Here is a 15,709-nt window from a genome sequence, read left to right as displayed (position 1 = left end):
ATATCCCTAGGGAGGTTGGTCCACTGGATGATTGTTCTCACTGTAAAAAATATCTTTTTGATGTTGAGATGAACCTGAAGAACTGCAGACCATGGGAAGGACCCACACTGGGGAACTTCATGAAGGACCCCACAGGAAGGAGCAGCAGGAGCAAAGTGCTAGGAACTGACTGCAACTCTCATTACCAGTCCTCCTGCGACACTTAGGGGGACGAAGGAGGGGCAGAAGGGTTTAGTTAATCAGCAAAGAAAAGGGCAGTGGGCAAAGATGGCTTTAGTTTTGGTTTTATTTCTCACTATCCTACCATTTTTCATTGGCCACAAATCAAATTAACCTTTCCCCAAGCTAAGTCTGTTTTGCCCCATGATGGTAATTGGTGAGAGATCTCCCCATCCTTACCTTGACCTGTGAGGGTTTTTTTCATCTTATCTTCTCCCCCTGCCTTGCTGTGGAGGGGGAATGAGAGAGCGGTTGTGTGGGCAGCAGGCAGCCACCACTGCTGTGAAGAAAATACTCTTTCATGTCACCCCAAATCTCAGCCCTGCTCCACAAACAGGTGCCTCTAATATCATCAGCGATTCCCTCTTCCTTTGTTAGTATCGCTGTTCAGCTCCTGGGATTCAGGTCCACCACCTGCTCCTCAGAGGTGCCTCTTCTTAGCAGTGATGCAGGAGACAGGCTGGGAAATGGAGGGTGACTTGCTCTTACAGAGCATCAGAGGCGTAGGATGAGTCCAGAACTACTCAACTAACATGATAATTTGTGAGCTTTCTTTGTTAGTAGAACAGAACCGGTTTCCAATCATTCGCTTTTAAGTTTCAGCCCTGTCACAGCCTCCCATCGGCTGCCATATGGCCAATAGGCTCTCTCTGTTTGACACTCTCATTCGCCTTCCGTTATGGTCTCCATTTCTGTTCACACCCAGAGTTGAAATCACATGCATTTGGAAAATCACCATCAACCTAGAGAAGTTGGCGGATGTCAGCAGAATCTGGACTGGCAGCAAGACCTTTCTGACGCCCCAGCTGGAGAGGAGGAGACATCAAGGCCAACGTCTGTTGAGCTGCTTTCTGAACATCGACTTCGTTCTTCTTTTGTTTCAGCTCTAGCTGGGTGAGATCAATTGCAGCAGGTGACAAAGACAAGGAGACAGAAACACGGAGGCAGAGAGGAAGGAAAAGAGGTAAGGAAACTTTCTTTCTCTTAGAAAAGAGGCCAGCCTGTTTTCATATTTTTTAATGTTACAAACTTCACTGTGCCGCACAAGTTGCTGTTTCGGCACAAATGGGTTGGTTTTGCCCCACTTAAAGGTCTGATGTAAAACTACCTCGAACCTTTGACATGATAATATTTCTGGATGTGCAGTTCTCCGAGGCGTTTTAGTTTCAACTAAGAGGTGTTTGTCTCCCTGGATCTTTCCCTGAAAGGGACCAAAACGAAGGAAGCTCTGAAAAGATCAACCAGCCTTGGAGACTGGGGATCTCACAGATGTTTTAAATGCACGTATAGGGAAAAATGTCCAATATGAGGGCCTGCTGCCAGTGAATCTCTATCCCCAAGGGATGGAAATGCGCTGGGGAGCAGCCCTGCACCAGCTGCCACTTGCTATCACTTTCACCACGTGCCCTTTAGGAAGGAGAACTTTATTCTAAAAAAAAAAAACCCTGAAAAATAAGATGTTGGTTTCTAGCTAGCTAGGGACATCTGCTTACATCTGTACATGCTGAGACTGGAGGGGTCTGTTCTGCTAATCCAGGCTGACTGGCTCACTGCCTGACACTGGCTGCTGATGCAGCCTGATCCACTAGCTCAGGGCTGAGCGAGCAGGATTTCTTGGAGAAAGAGAGATCCTTTCAAATTAAGGACACCAGAAAAGAGACTTGCCTGCCCCTCCCATAGGCTGCTGCACTGTTGAAAATGCAGGTTGTATTTCTGGTTGAATTTTTCAACTTTCAGGTGATGTCTCCTACTCAATCTTTGCCAACCACCTCAGATATTCCTCTACGTGGTGCATTAAGGTGGAGTTCAGGTTACTGCTTAATGTTCCCCACCACAAACTGAACAGTCTGCTGGTGCACGTTAGCCTCAAATCAACATTCAGACTTCTCCTTTGTCCTCCGCTCTGTTTCACAAACATGGCTGTCAAAGCTGCCTGCAGCACGGCAAGGTTTGCCTCAGCTAAACTGAGCATCTGTCCTGTTCCTGCTCGCAGTTCTTTGGCACCCAAGGACAGGGCCCACCTCTTCTACCACAGCTTTGCGTGGGGAACGTGTATTTATCAGGGCAGAATTAAGGAGGGACGCGTTTTTGCTCTGAACAGGCAGATGCACACCATGTTGCTGTGCTGGCCTTATCAATATGTATATAGATCCTTTTCCTGTCTGGGCTGCACATCAAGTAAAACGCATGGTAAGATCTCGCTGTTCCCTGTTTTGGCAGCTGCGTTAATGATTCCTGAACATCATCCCAAGCATTCACATGGCCCAGGAGGGTGACAGAGGGCCTGCCTTCATAGAATTGTGGAATTGTAGAATTATAGAATCATAGAATAGTGTGGGTCGGAAGGGACCTTAAAGCCCATCCTGTTCCACCCCCCTGCCGTGGGCAGGGACACCTCCCGCTAGATCAGGTTGCTCAAAGCCTCATCCAACCTGGCCTTGAACATCTCCAGGGATGGGGCAGCCACGGCTTCTCTGGGCAACCGGAGCCAGTGCCTCACTTTGCAGAGCATCTCAGCGCCTTCGGTAGTCACAGCCTCCAGCAGCTTTAGAAACTCACCCCTGGGCTGCAGTTGCAAACTGCAGGATGAAAAGCTGTTCGTGGAGCCCAGAAGAGGAGGGTTAAAAGAGGAGTGCTTAAATGTCTGTGAGGCGAAGACAGGTCTTGGCTTCCTCTTAGGCTGTCAGAAGGGTTAGAGACTGTAGGGAGTAACTCAGGCTGCGGACATGGAGCTGCTTCTTGTGGTCTCCACGTGGGTCCAGGCACATGGCTGGGGCACAGGAATTTAGGGCTGAAGAGAGCTCCATTGGCACTGACATGGGTGGCCTCAGTGCCCTGCCTGATACCAACAGTGGGACCTTTCTCTAGGGGAGGTCAGCAGCATCCACCTGCCTGCTCCCAAGCACCCTACTTCAGCATCTCCCTCTTGCAGCAGCTCCGAAAGGTAGAAGCTACTCTCAGATGAACAGCTAGAGGGGAAATGGAGGCAGGGTCAGCCAGTCGAGAGAGGCCAGTGAAATAACCTTCACTGCTCTCCTCTCTGCTGGCTGTTTTTGTTGCATTTAATCTGTTGCCCTGCTTGCTGCTGCTCACACACGTTGGCTTCAGCATTAATAAGCAATTTGAAAGAAACCGCTACTGAGTAAATGAGCCAGGTCAGCTTTCCTTTAGATGTTTAAACTGAGAAAAAGAGGGATCATCTGCTGTAAGCCAGAGCCCCAAAGCCAAGCCAAACTGATGTGCAGGGACAAGAGGCAGCTGCACCTCTCAGCTCTTGCCTGGCAGCCACTGTGAGGGGAAACGTGGCGCAGCGGCAGCATGGAGCCCTTGTGCAAATGGATGGCTGGGAGGCCCCCCTGCCCCAACCCAGCGAGCTGCCACCAGATCAAAAGCACAGCCACAATCAAGAGCGAGAGAAGAAAACAAGAAAACCGCACTGCATTAAAGAGGCACAGGAACACACACACACACAGAGGGAAATGGCCTACTCTGCATCAGGAGCGGTTTCTGAGTTTTGGGGTTTCTTGTATTTCAATTTCCTCCTGTGTCATGCCAGTGCCAGCCTAGAAGAGAGCTCTCTGAAGCCATCACCTGCTGGGGCGAGGTGCTAGAGGGAGGCATGGGCTGCTGGACCCTCTAGCAGATGTTCTCCAGGTCAGACCTCAGCCTGCAGGCATCATTCCCCACGTTGCTCATGGCCTCCGCTCTCCTTTTCCTATCCCTCAGAGGGGCAGGGATTATTAAAAGAAGTCAAGAAAGAGATTAAATGAGTGTAATATGAGGGGGAAGTTAAAATGAAATGGAAATCAATATTCACTTGGGAGGGAGCCCTGCTCCTCCATCACTAGATGTGCTAATAAAGCAAGTATGCCTGGACTGTTTCTGGCACAGAGGCCAACTGGCATAAGATAGTCTGGGCTATTAAACTCACTTAACCTCCAAAATGAGCTGGCTACATGCCAGCCACCTAATGGGAGTGGTCCCTGGCCCCTGCTAACACCTAAATGCATCCCAGCAGTTGTTCGGGAGAGCGAGAGCTATCCTGGGCCAAAAATGTGTCAGGAAATGTTCTAGCAACTTAACAGGACTGATGGGTATGTTCCAGTGCCTGGGGACATTCTCTGACACCACTTAATTTATGAGTACCACCATAAGATACAGCTGGGCTGCCTGTGAGGAGGCTGCGTGTCTGCTACAGGCATTCGCTGACGCGAGCGGCTTGCTCAGTTAATACAGCAAAGCCTTGCTCACCGAGATCTGTAAACTCTAGAGCAGCACTGCCTGTGGTCTGACCTGGAGAGATCCAGCAGGAGATAGAAAGACAGGGTGAAATAGGAAGTGGTACGCATGAGAAGTAAAGATAAACAGGGAGAGAGAAGGTGTATCAAAGAAATTCTAGCTGAAGGCAACCTGTTTCCCCCATTGACTTGTAACGTGTAGGTGGTGAGCATCGTGTTGTAGAGATCTGCCACAGAAATACAAAGATTAGTGTGAAGTAGGAATGCAGAACATGTGAAACCACGAGGAGAAACAGAAAAACAAAGGTGCATCAATCTGCATCTACCAAACTGCACAAGGTCAGCAGTTCACTGGTCCCACAGTGTTCTGGTTGTGCGGTTTCACTCAATAACCAGGTAGCAGGTAGGCGAGGAAATCACTGAAGCCATAAGATGACAGGAAAATAGAGATTCCCAGCCAAAACAAAATGACAGGTTGTGACTCAGCGATTTCATTAATTTTTATCTGTTCTATTATCTTCAGGTTCTATATAAAGTTTAATGACTAAAACTATTTGAAACCCAGCGCTGACCTTGTTAATTTGTACATATCACTTTAGAGCGGGGGCTGGCTTATCTTGCTGATCCCATCAGGACAGGTGATGTGGGTGTTCTCAGTGGGGACAAGGTTTCTTCTCTAGTCTCAGGGATGGATATTATGCCCTTACATCAGTTATAGATGTCTCTTCGGAGTGAGATGCATACAGATGCCTTGTTCTTGCCCCTTTCCTTATTCTGTAGCGTAGCCCAACAAACTGCTTCATCACTGCTACTGCATATCGTTATCAGTGATCTCCAATCACATGCACTTGCTCCATCAGTTTACTCTTTTCGCACAAAATGGCTCATGCAAATATTCCCTGGAGCTGGGATGTGTTTTTTGCTTTACCTGAGGCAAGCCACAAATCTTCTCTGAGTGTGCCTTTGCCGTTTATGTCTCTTCTGAGGGTGCACATGGCTGCTGTTTTACTCTTGCACCTGCATTTTTCACACGTGTCCCTGTGTACGTCTGTCTCACTGTCAGACTGTCTGTCGTGCTGACCTGATCTCCATGTGAACACAGCGCTGATGTTTTCATCTACTCTTTGATAGTTTCAGGTGCTCTGACCATTTCAATTAATTGCAATACGAAATTATCCTCTAACAGAATATATTATATTTAATACCACACACAATACATATGGATATTCTATAAAATTGTTCTTGTATTTCTTTTGAGTTCAGTCCCATTATGCCTCTAGCCTTCAGTCCATCATGCTACTTGTGACAGGAGGTTTCTCTTACCAGCTAGACCTGAGGGACCTTCCCACCAGCTGTCCTCCTGACTTCTCCAAAAGCCAGGGTGAATGTTTCTGTTAGAGATCCATATCTTCCTGGGCTTGGATCTTTCCTCCATGTTCCCACTACTCATCAGTTCTTCTTCTGATATCTGATTTTCTCCATTGCTAGCATCACAGTGTTTTCCCACACTCCATTAAAACAGGATTTGGTTTGTTCATCTTGCTTCCCACTGCTTGCTCCTTGAGCTTTGTCAGCTTCTGCCTGACCCTCCGCTTGAGGACATGGAGTTTTTGTAATTCAAATGCTTCAGCCCACATAATCTGCTCATCTAATATTTGTTGGATTTTCCCCAGTCTCTGTTTAAAAAAGTTCTTACCTTATGTGTCAGCAGCCAGATGCTGAGAAAGCTGGGGTTATTTAGCCTGGAGAAGAGGAGGCTGAGGAAAGACCTCATTGCTCTCTACAACTGCCTGAAAGGAGGTTGTGGAGAGGAGGGAGCTGGCCTCTTCTCCCAAGTGACAGGGGACAGGACAAGAGGGAATGGCCTCAAGCTCCACCAGGGGAGGTTCGGGCTTGACATCAGGAAAAAATTTTTCACAGAAAGGGTCATTGGGCAGTGGAACAGGCTGCCCAGGGAGGTGGTTGAGTCACCTTCCCTGGAGGTGTTTAAAGGACGGGTGGATGAGGCGCTGAGGGGCATGGTTTAGTGATTGATGTGAATGGTTGGACTCAATGATCCTGTGGGTCCTTTCCAACCTAGTGATTCTATGATTCTGTGACACATGCCTTGGTTCAGGGATGAAGATCTCAGTAGTGTCTGTGTATAAGCAGGCATGGTCCCCTTCACCTTGTCAGCCCACTCCAGCTGCAGCTGATAACAGCACTTGGTCTCTGCTGCAGTCAGATACTTCATTCCATTTGATAACTCACCTTACAGTTGGTTTTCAATTCCCACTTAAAGTTTTGTTACCATCGATTTGTCTTCTTTCTGACCTCATTCTTCCCTTCTCCCCAGATTTTTGTTGAATAGTCTTAAGAATTCAAACTAGTCTTTCCAACAACATCAGACTTGGTGGTTATTAAGATTTTTAAGGTAAGAAATAAGTAAATGAAAACCTCAATAAAAGCATTAATAAGAGCTTAAGGGTAGCCTTAATCATAGAACAGCAGAACTGCATGGAAATATTTCAATGGCAAGGGACCCCTGAAGGTCTCCCGTCCAACCTCCTGTTGGACAGAACCAGCTGTTCTCCTTATATCTAATCAATCGTTCATTGTTGCAATCAATGGCTGCTGCCTCCTGTTCCTCTCCTCTACACCTCTGAGAAGAAAGTGGCTCCTTCTTCTAGATGATATCCTTCAGATAATGGAAGATTGAAATTAGATCCCACCATGATTCTATTCTTCCTACCAAATCCAACTTTCTGTCTCTCCCTGTTCGTAGAATCACAGACTCATAGAACGGTTTGGGTTGGAAGGGACCACACAGATCATCCAGTTCCAACCCCGCTGTGATGGAGCAGGGTCATGTTCCACAGGATCGGGTTGCTCAAAGCCTCATCCAACTTGGTGTTGAACACCTTCAGGGATGGGGCATCCATGACTTCTCTGGGCAACTGGCTCCAGTGCCTCACAGGAAATATATATCATATATCATGTACTCCATATTCTATATCATGTACTCCAGCCTCCCCACTGTCCCAGAAGCACTCCATTGGACTGTGTCCAGTTTGTTGGCATGTGTCTTGTACTGGAGACCCAGAACTGGATCATGAGACCTCAGATATGCCAAACGGAGGTAAACAACTACTTTCCTCAGCCTGCCGGTTGTGCTCTAGCTAAAGCAGCCCTATATATGTTCACCCTTAATTGCTGCAAGAGTCATGATAACCCACCACAGAGAAGTAAAAAAGCATAGAATTCTTGGTGATAACAACACCTGCAGTACAATGAATGCCAGAAACCTAGGGTTGAATAAAATGAAATGTTTAATACCAAGCTCCAGGGAAACACTGCAGCTGGATTCTTTGCTGAAACACAGGGCTCAGGTAACTTTACCAATGAGCTTCCACTTCACTGCACTGGACGATGGTGGATGCTGACAGGGAATGTGGGCCCAATCCACTGCAGTCTGAAAATCAACCATTATTAACAAAGCATTTGGGTCTTCCAGGACAGCATCCCTTGGCACTGGCAGTATTTCCAGCCCTGTGGTCTGCAAGAGGGAGGACCGTTCCCACAGCGATGGAGTCACATGGCAGAGCGCTGAGCAGCACACTTGCCGTCTTCTTGGTTCTGCATCTGGGTGAGTCCCTCAGCTCAGTGAACCCTCCCGGTTCTTACAGTCTTTCCACAAGCCTCACAACACCTGGGGTGGTTTTAGGCTTCTCACAAATTGCCGTATAACATACCTCACATAGCTTACAGCAGGTTCTTTCCAGCAATGCAGCTGTAACAGCTGCCTTCTTACCTTGTCTGTCCCACCTCTGCGCAGCCAAACAGATCTCTGAGAGGCCAAGCACTGGACGTTAGGACAGAGGGGATAGAAGCTAAGGGCCTCCATACATCCCTGCCCTGTTATTTCAGAGGCTGCATTTTGAGAGCAGCCCTGCAGAGAAGGACTTGGGGGTGCTCGTCAATGAGAAGCTCAACATGAGCCGGCAGTGTGCGCTTGCAGCCAAGAAGGCCAACAGTATCCTAGGCTGCATCAAAAGAAGTGTGGCCAGCAAGTCGCAGGAGGTGATTCTGCTCCTCTGTTCCTCTCTTGTGAGACCTCACCTGGAGTATTGTGTTCAGTTCTAGAATCCTCAACATAAGAAGGATACAGAGCTGTTGGGATGGGTCCAGAGGAGGGCTACAAAGATGATCAGAGGGCTGGAGCACCTCCCATACGAGGACAGGCTGAGTGAGTTGGGCTTGTTCAGCCTGGAGAAGAGAAGGCTCTGAGGAGATATTATAGCAACCTTCCAGTACCTGAAGGAAAGCTGGGGAGGGACTTTTTACAAGGGCTTTAAGTGATAGGATGAGGGGCAATGGGTATAAACTGGAGATGGGCAGATTTAGGCTAGACATCAGGAAGAAATTCTTCACAATGAGGGTGGTGAGGCACTGGCACAGGTTGCCCAGGGAGGTTGTGCTGCCCCATCCCTAGAGGTGTTCAAGGCCAGGTTGGATGGGGCCTTGGGCAGCCTGATCGAGTGGGAGGTGTCCCTGCCCATGGCAGGGGTTTGGAACTTGCGTGATCTTTGAAGTCCCTTCCAACTCAAACCATTCTATGACAGCTCAAGCTTTGGGGCACAGGTTGTTCCCATCCTGCCTGCTGAGCCTGCCAGCAGAATCCAGGGTGTCTGGAGCCTCACCAGGTTTGGGAAGCTGCTCTGTAGAGATGCAGAAGTGGAATTCCTACAAAAGCCAAGGTGCACGCTGAGCACAGATTGGACATTACTGCCCTCTACTCTGCTTCCAGCTGCCTGGGAGAAAATGTGCATGTTTCTCATCACAGATTTGCCCTTACAAATGTGATGCTACTTACTGGCTCAGTTTGACTGCTAATGTTATACGATTTGGTGGACTATTTAGTGTTAATTTTCCAAGAAAGGCAGGCAACTGATCAAGGCCAAGCCTGCATTTCTCAGATACTTAGCTGTGATACCTCAGGATGCAGAGGAAAGATTGGAAATATTTTATGAATTCTAGCACCAAAAGCAAAGTGTATGATACCAACTCTTTTTAATAGCATTTGTAATTTCACAGTTTAAGGCAAGTGCATACTTTTCTGTGGTCCAATGTATAATTACTGAAAACCTGTATTGACAAAGTTGCAGGTTACCTGTGCTCTCAGACAAATATGTAACTTGTGGAAAACCCTTCCTTAAACTCATGTAAACTTTTTATTTCGCATTTCTATGGCTCTCCAGTACAAGGGTCACCTGGGAGCTTTGCATGTTAGGCAGCGCTGAGAGCTTACCAGTAGTAAGACCACAGCCGCCTTATTGTTATTATAGTTGTACCTGTGGCAACTCCATTTCCTTCTCATGATATCCCACAGAAACCATCTTCACAGTGAAGGAAAGGAAACATATAAAACATTCTTAATGTTTCTTCAACATCATACATCCTGCTTTTTTTACTGTCATACAGCCCTTATCCCAAGAACAGGAACCTGACCTTAGGTCAGACTTCTTTCTTTATTTTTTACTTTATCCTTTCATTTTCCTGGGCTTTCAGTCTTGTTCCATGGAAAAATTGGAAGAAAGGTGGGCAAATTTGCCAGTGCTGCCTCAGATATTGACTGGGGTGTGAAGGAGGGCTGGCATATTTCTACCAGTAAGACAACTAAAACTAATCCATTGGAAAAAAGTTGTTTCCGTGGAGCTGCTGACATCTTAAAATTGTGAATGGTGGTGAATCCACCACAACCACTGGTATTTTTCCTTCTACTGAATGGATGTGAAACAGAATAGCCATTAGCCAGGCAAAGAGCCCAAAGTGGAGGGGAGGGAAGCTATAGAGCTGAAAAGAAAAGGGATTGATTGGTTGGTGAGACAAAAGAGTAGAAAACTCAGAAATTGAGGGTAATCTTCTTTGTGTCTGGAAAAAGGAGGAGGAATATCTGTGTCTATCTGGAGGGATGGGAAGTATTCACTGAGCCACCCTTCAGAAAGTGAATGCATGCCTTTTTTGGTGGGCATTGACTTTCAGGTCTGATCCCCGTTATGGCTCAGAAAATCTCCCTGCAGACTGGGGTTGCAGGAGGGGAGGTGATTCTGCACTGCAGAGACATACCTCGTGACTCAAGCGTGATCTGGAAGTACTACAAGACTACTATAAGGTTGCTTAAAACTACCCATTTGAAAGGTAAGTTTCCAATTCATCACTCCTTCTACCCAGTGTATGACTGAGAAAGCTTTTTCCTCCTAACCAAGCTTATTTTTTCTAAAGGCAAAGCTACCATGACCGAGAGATCTGAAATCACCAATGATAAACACCTGAGGGTGTGGGACTTAAGGCTGTCAGATGCTGGCAACTACACCTGTGAATATGGCTCTCAAACAGTCAGTATCTCACTGCATGTCTTTAAATGTGAGTGATTAAAGGGCTTTCATCCATGAGGTGACAAGGTAGGAGGAAACTGTAAGAGCCCAGAGAGACATTTCTGCTGGGATTCTTTATCCGGCTGCCATTTCTTCTGGCCTGGGCTCTCTTAGTTCATTTCTCCTCCATCTCCACAAAGTCTTCATATTCACTTTGCTGTGGCACTTGTTCCTTTCTCATAGGAAGAGGAGTTAACTTACTGTCTACGTTTTTTTTCTTTTTACAGTGACAATCTCTTCAGATGGGTACTTTTTGCCAAATGAAGTCCCTGAACTGACTTTAATGCAAAGTTCATCCTATCCTTTACCCAGTCTCACCATCACATTTTTTAACAGTAAAAAAAAAACAGTGCAAACAGAATTCGTACAAAAAAAGACCCCAGAAGAATACATACTGAAGCTAAAGGAACTGGAGGCTATGGACAATGGGATCTGGACATGTCATGTCCATTCAAGATCCCCGTTAATTAATCAGAACATCTCCTTTGATGTGAAGATATTAGGTATGCAACAACAAAAATGCAACTCATACACGGGCTTGGGAACCAGTGCTCCCTCCATCTCATGAGCCGAGCTTTTACTTTCAAGCTTCCAAAGCAATGGTTCTCCAGGGTCATTTTCCTGGGCCTTCCAACACAGCAGCTTGGCAACTACTCTGCTTCCTGAACTCTGTTCCCCACTTGCTGCCATTTTCTTCCTCAGGCTTGGTGAGGAGAGGATTCTCCTCTTCCTTGGATCTGTTCTTTTCAGCGCTGGTGAGCTTGGGAGCTTTGTCTCTTTCAACCTATTCTCAGACCCTAACCATTTCTCCTTCCTGGGATATCTCATGGCTTTTCTCCAAGTCCTCTTTCAGCTGAGCACAGTGTGCATCTCTCCAGATCAAGGGTAGACACAGGAAAATGTAGCCATGGCTTTATCTGCCTCTGTATTCCTTATTTCTTCTGAATTCAGGTTTTCAGTACCTAGATTTGGAAAGAAAGTATGCAACTGTTGACAGCACTGTCATCTTGTCATGGCATCTGAACTTCCAGAAGATAAAATGGAAAGCAGGTTTCACAGGACAACTGAATTGGAAACAACAGGAAAGTGCAGCCAGTCATGAGCTACTTGATTTCAACGTTACAACACGAGGAGAGAAGCACGAGACCAAAAAAAGCAACCACTTTTGGTTTGAGATGCTTGAAAGCAAACCTGAAAGTACTGTAGGAGTGAAACTCCCCAAAGTCCATTTCAACCACTCTGGGCAGTATGAGTGCCAGCTGGCGTACAAAGGAAGATACACGCAGACTAAGATAGAGCTGGTGGTGATGAAAGGTAAGAGAAAGAGAAGTGAGTCAAGAGATGAGGAGCTGCAGAAACCTGGAAGACACGAGAGTATAGATGGACCCATCTTCCCACTCATGTGTCCTTTTCTCATCTTTACAGTCTCAGCTAACCCTGTTGGGCCCCTCCCTAGAGGGTCCAAGATGACCCTGATCTGCCAGGTGTCTAGCCCACTCCCATCCAGTGCCCACTTGCGTTGGGAACGTGTAAATGGCACTCAGATGGAGATCAAGAACTCAAAGCACCATGAAATGAAGGTTGAGGTGAACGTCAGTGCTGCAGGGCTGTGGAACTGTCACCTCATGGAAGACAATGACAGGAAGATCAGCCTCAGTTACCTTGTGGGTATGGAAATCAACATCTTTTCCCTACCTCCACCAAAAAGTCTTAAAATTATCTTTGTTTCTGGGGCTCAGTACTTTTCTCCTTCCACAGAGGAAGCTCCTGTTTGGATTACCTACGTTGTAATCGCAGCAAGTATTGCAGGCAGTGTATTCGTGTTTGGCTTTGCGTGCCTGTGCATCATCAGTGGTATAAGCTGGCAACGGAGAAGGGTGAGTGGCCTGGTCCCTCTGAAAGGTTAAAAAGATGACACTCTCCCCAAACTGTAGGAGTCATCTGGTTTTACGTCCGAGTGCGTGACAGAATAGATATAGTGTCAATCCTGAGAATCAAAGCAAATGGTTTGAGATGGACAGTCTGCAAATGTCAGACAGCGCTTTACCACCACTTCAGAGGAAAGCATTTGCAGTATAAAAATATCCAATCATTGTCTATTCCTTCTCTCCTGACAGCAACGGGCAAAAAGGATGGCACAAGCAAGACAATACTTGCTGGAAAACAAGACATGTCAGTGTCAACAGTAAGTGGTAATGAAACAGTAAGTGGCACCTAGAATGGGAAAAGATTCCAGCTTCAGGACAGGGGAGCTGGATAGTCAAGTGGGGAGAAATAGAGCTTGAGCCTGCTTGGTGCTACAGTACAGCTGCATTTCAGCATTTTCAGCTCTTACTCATGTTAAGTCATGCTTAAGCGTCACAAGCTGTGTTAATGAATTCCCTATTATGCCCCAAACCCGTGGTAGTACTGTGCTGGGGAACTTTTGAGCAGGGAGGTTTCACTTGAAGAACCTTGATGTTGAGAGATGTTAGCCAAACCCCAGTGGGAGCTCTGGAGTCCTTTCATAGGTTCCTCAGTGGATCTGGGACCCAGATATTGAGGCTGTGGAGGTGGAAGGCACACAACCAAGCTCAAGGATGAAACCCAAGTTTTACAAATCCATGGTGTCCATAATGTTGTGCTAGCAGAGCTGGGATTACATTATGGACACCATGGATTTGTAAAACTTGGGTTTCATCCTTGAGCTTGGTTGTGTGCCTTCCACCTCCACAGCCTCAATATCTGGGTCCCAGATCCAACCTCCTGGGAGCAATGGAAGAGAAGAGAAAAATCACAGAACACTCTGAACCATGCTCTCTCCCAACAGCCTTGGATAATATGAAATATACCGGCATGTCCTGTCCCTTCTCATGGGATCAGGGATTACTTAGCAGAGAAGCTGCCCTTTTCCAGGTCTTTAAGCTTACTTGGTACCAGGCATCAGAGGCAGCTGTTAAGAAATATTGACACCTATTCTGCTACCCAAAGTGGAGAGCTAAGGACAGCATAAACGACTGCATGAGTGAGTTCAATGAATGTATGGGTACTGAACTGGACTTCTGCTTGATTTTCACTAGTGACAGTGGTGAACTGCAATAGTGTCACCTATTTGTTTTCACTGGCACTGAGAATTCAGTAAGCTTGTTTATTGGCAAATACTACTTCATAGCTGGGGTGTATATGGGGTGAAGAGCTGGTTAGCGTAACGTGGGTCAAATAATTCACCTCCTTTTCGCCTGCTTTTTATCAAGATTAAAAAGTAGTCCCCTTAAGGAGAGGACCAAGCCCGTACAGCTACATCAAAACCTAGATAAATCTGCAATAGAAGTGCTGATACAGTTGTTCTTTTAACTCTCTTTGCTGAGTAAGCAGCTCAGTGTAACTGAAAACTAAACTGCAGCTATGTGGATATACAAGTAACCATTTGCATCCTCAGCTACAGAGACAGGCAGTCACTCTCTACACTATGCAAAAAAGGGGGGGGTTGGCTGGCTTCAAGATGTGCGAATGAAGCTTTTCACCTCGACACTACTGGTACTCATGTGAGACTTTTTCTCTTGCAGCCGGCTGAATAAGTAGCATTGCCACGCTGGGGTCATGAGGACTGGTGAAGTCTCTGCCTGTACCTGAACACCTGCCAGCCCATAGTGCTCTGTGAATCCACTTCCCTTTCTCCTGTTTTGATGCAATTCTTTATCCCTTCATCATTCTCCCAGTCTAATGCCATGAAGGGATGTTGTCTGGCTGGGAGCTGATGGACAAGACAAAAACCCCTTAGGGGTTATGATTGATCGCCAGTTCCATAATGAGAGACACTGAATAGAAGATATGCACACACACACATATATACATGCTTGTATTTTGCTCATGCACTTAATTTGACCTTCTTGTGGAGCCAATTTTATGCACTTCTTTTATATGCCTGAGCTACAATAAATTACTTTGTGGCTGGGTTGGCTGGGTTGTTTGTTTTTTTTTTTTTTGCAAGCTGAACTACACTTTTTCTGAGGCACTCTTGTCTGGTTCAAATTCATATTTCCCCCTTTTGTGCTAGGATGTGGAATCCTGGAATCTCACTATCTCCTACCTTGCTGGCTCCCACGAGCCTTCCTTAATGCACCAGCCCTTTGCTCTCCATGAAACCTGTCCATCCTCATTTGCCTTTCCTGGGCAACCCAAGTCCTGCAGTACCACCAGGGCCTCTAGTCTTCACCTCTCCTATGGCGAAACAACACACAAAGGAAAACACCATGAGCAGCGGGATAATTCAGGACTAGTTTTGTCAGGAAAGAGTGAATCTTAGAAGGTAAGATTGGGAAGAGGGCGATGAAGTCCTTTCCTAGCACAAACCAGCCTTGAACTGAGCAAGTCCACAGGGTGCAGAGAACAGATGTTTCTGAGAAAGCCACTGTTCTCATCAAACTGACTCTTCGTTGGCTCAAGGAGATGGGAAGAGGGAGTGAAAAGCCCAGAAAAATTAAGGTGGAAGTAAAAGCAAGGTCGCAGAGATGTCAGAATGTCCGGAAAGAAAAAAGCTATTAAAATATGTACACAGAAGCCTTGTGTTTATAGAAGTTATTCTACGGTCTGCTAGTGGTGGATCAAAAAGGCCTTGAGGTCCTACAGCTGTCACTGGCTGTGGTCCAGGGTTGTTCATCTGCACTAGGATTGCTGGGAAGGGGCAGAGAAGAGGTTGTGGAAAAGGCTCCCTGTGGCAGAGAACGCCCTGCAGGATGCCTGGAGCTGGAGTACAGGGATTCTCTGTAGAAGAGAAAACAGAAGACAGAGGTGCCAGAAGACGACAACAGCACATGCAACACCTGTGAGCCAGAGGAAATCTCCGCCTCCCCACATACC

General features: G+C 46.6%; 1 protein-coding gene across 2 annotated transcripts; it reads left to right on the top strand.

The window, feature by feature from the left end:
* The first annotated feature begins 949 nt into the window (after window positions 1-949).
* Window positions 950-14,773, top strand: CD4 (CD4 molecule). Of its 2 annotated transcripts, XM_069849887.1 has the most exons (10): window positions 950-1,183; window positions 7,951-8,082; window positions 10,479-10,634; window positions 10,719-10,859; window positions 11,098-11,373; window positions 11,822-12,184; window positions 12,296-12,538; window positions 12,629-12,747; window positions 12,988-13,055; window positions 14,416-14,773. In XM_069849887.1, the coding sequence occupies exons 2-10, from the start codon at window positions 8,022-8,024 to the stop codon at window positions 14,429-14,431; spliced, it is 1,443 nt and encodes a 480-aa protein (XP_069705988.1). In that variant the 5' UTR covers window positions 950-1,183; window positions 7,951-8,021; the 3' UTR covers window positions 14,432-14,773. The 2 variants fall into 2 exon arrangements, with proteins under 2 accessions (XP_069705988.1, XP_069705990.1); XM_069849889.1 differs by lacking the exon at window positions 7,951-8,082.
* The last annotated feature ends 936 nt before the right edge of the window (window positions 14,774-15,709 follow it).

This window comes from Phaenicophaeus curvirostris, chromosome 1 (genome assembly GCF_032191515.1).
Source record: "Phaenicophaeus curvirostris isolate KB17595 chromosome 1, BPBGC_Pcur_1.0, whole genome shotgun sequence".
Lineage (NCBI taxonomy): Eukaryota > Metazoa > Chordata > Aves > Cuculiformes > Cuculidae > Phaenicophaeus > Phaenicophaeus curvirostris.
The sequence above is the reverse complement of the archived record's forward strand: the minus strand, read 5'-3'. Positions and strand labels throughout refer to the sequence as shown.

What these genes read in the sequence shown, in the direction of transcription:
- CD4 (XM_069849887.1), top strand. Translation starts at nt 8,022, where the DNA reads ATGGAGTCACATGGCAGAGCGCTGAGCAGCACACTTGCCGTCTTCTTG. An exon ending in CTCACTGCATGTCTTTAAAT is followed by an intron (nt 10,860 to 11,097) that starts GTGAGTGATTAA and finishes TTCTTTTTACAG; the next exon opens with TGACAATCTCTTCAGATGGG. An exon ending in AGAGCTGGTGGTGATGAAAG is followed by an intron (nt 12,185 to 12,295) that starts GTAAGAGAAAGA and finishes TCATCTTTACAG; the next exon opens with TCTCAGCTAACCCTGTTGGG.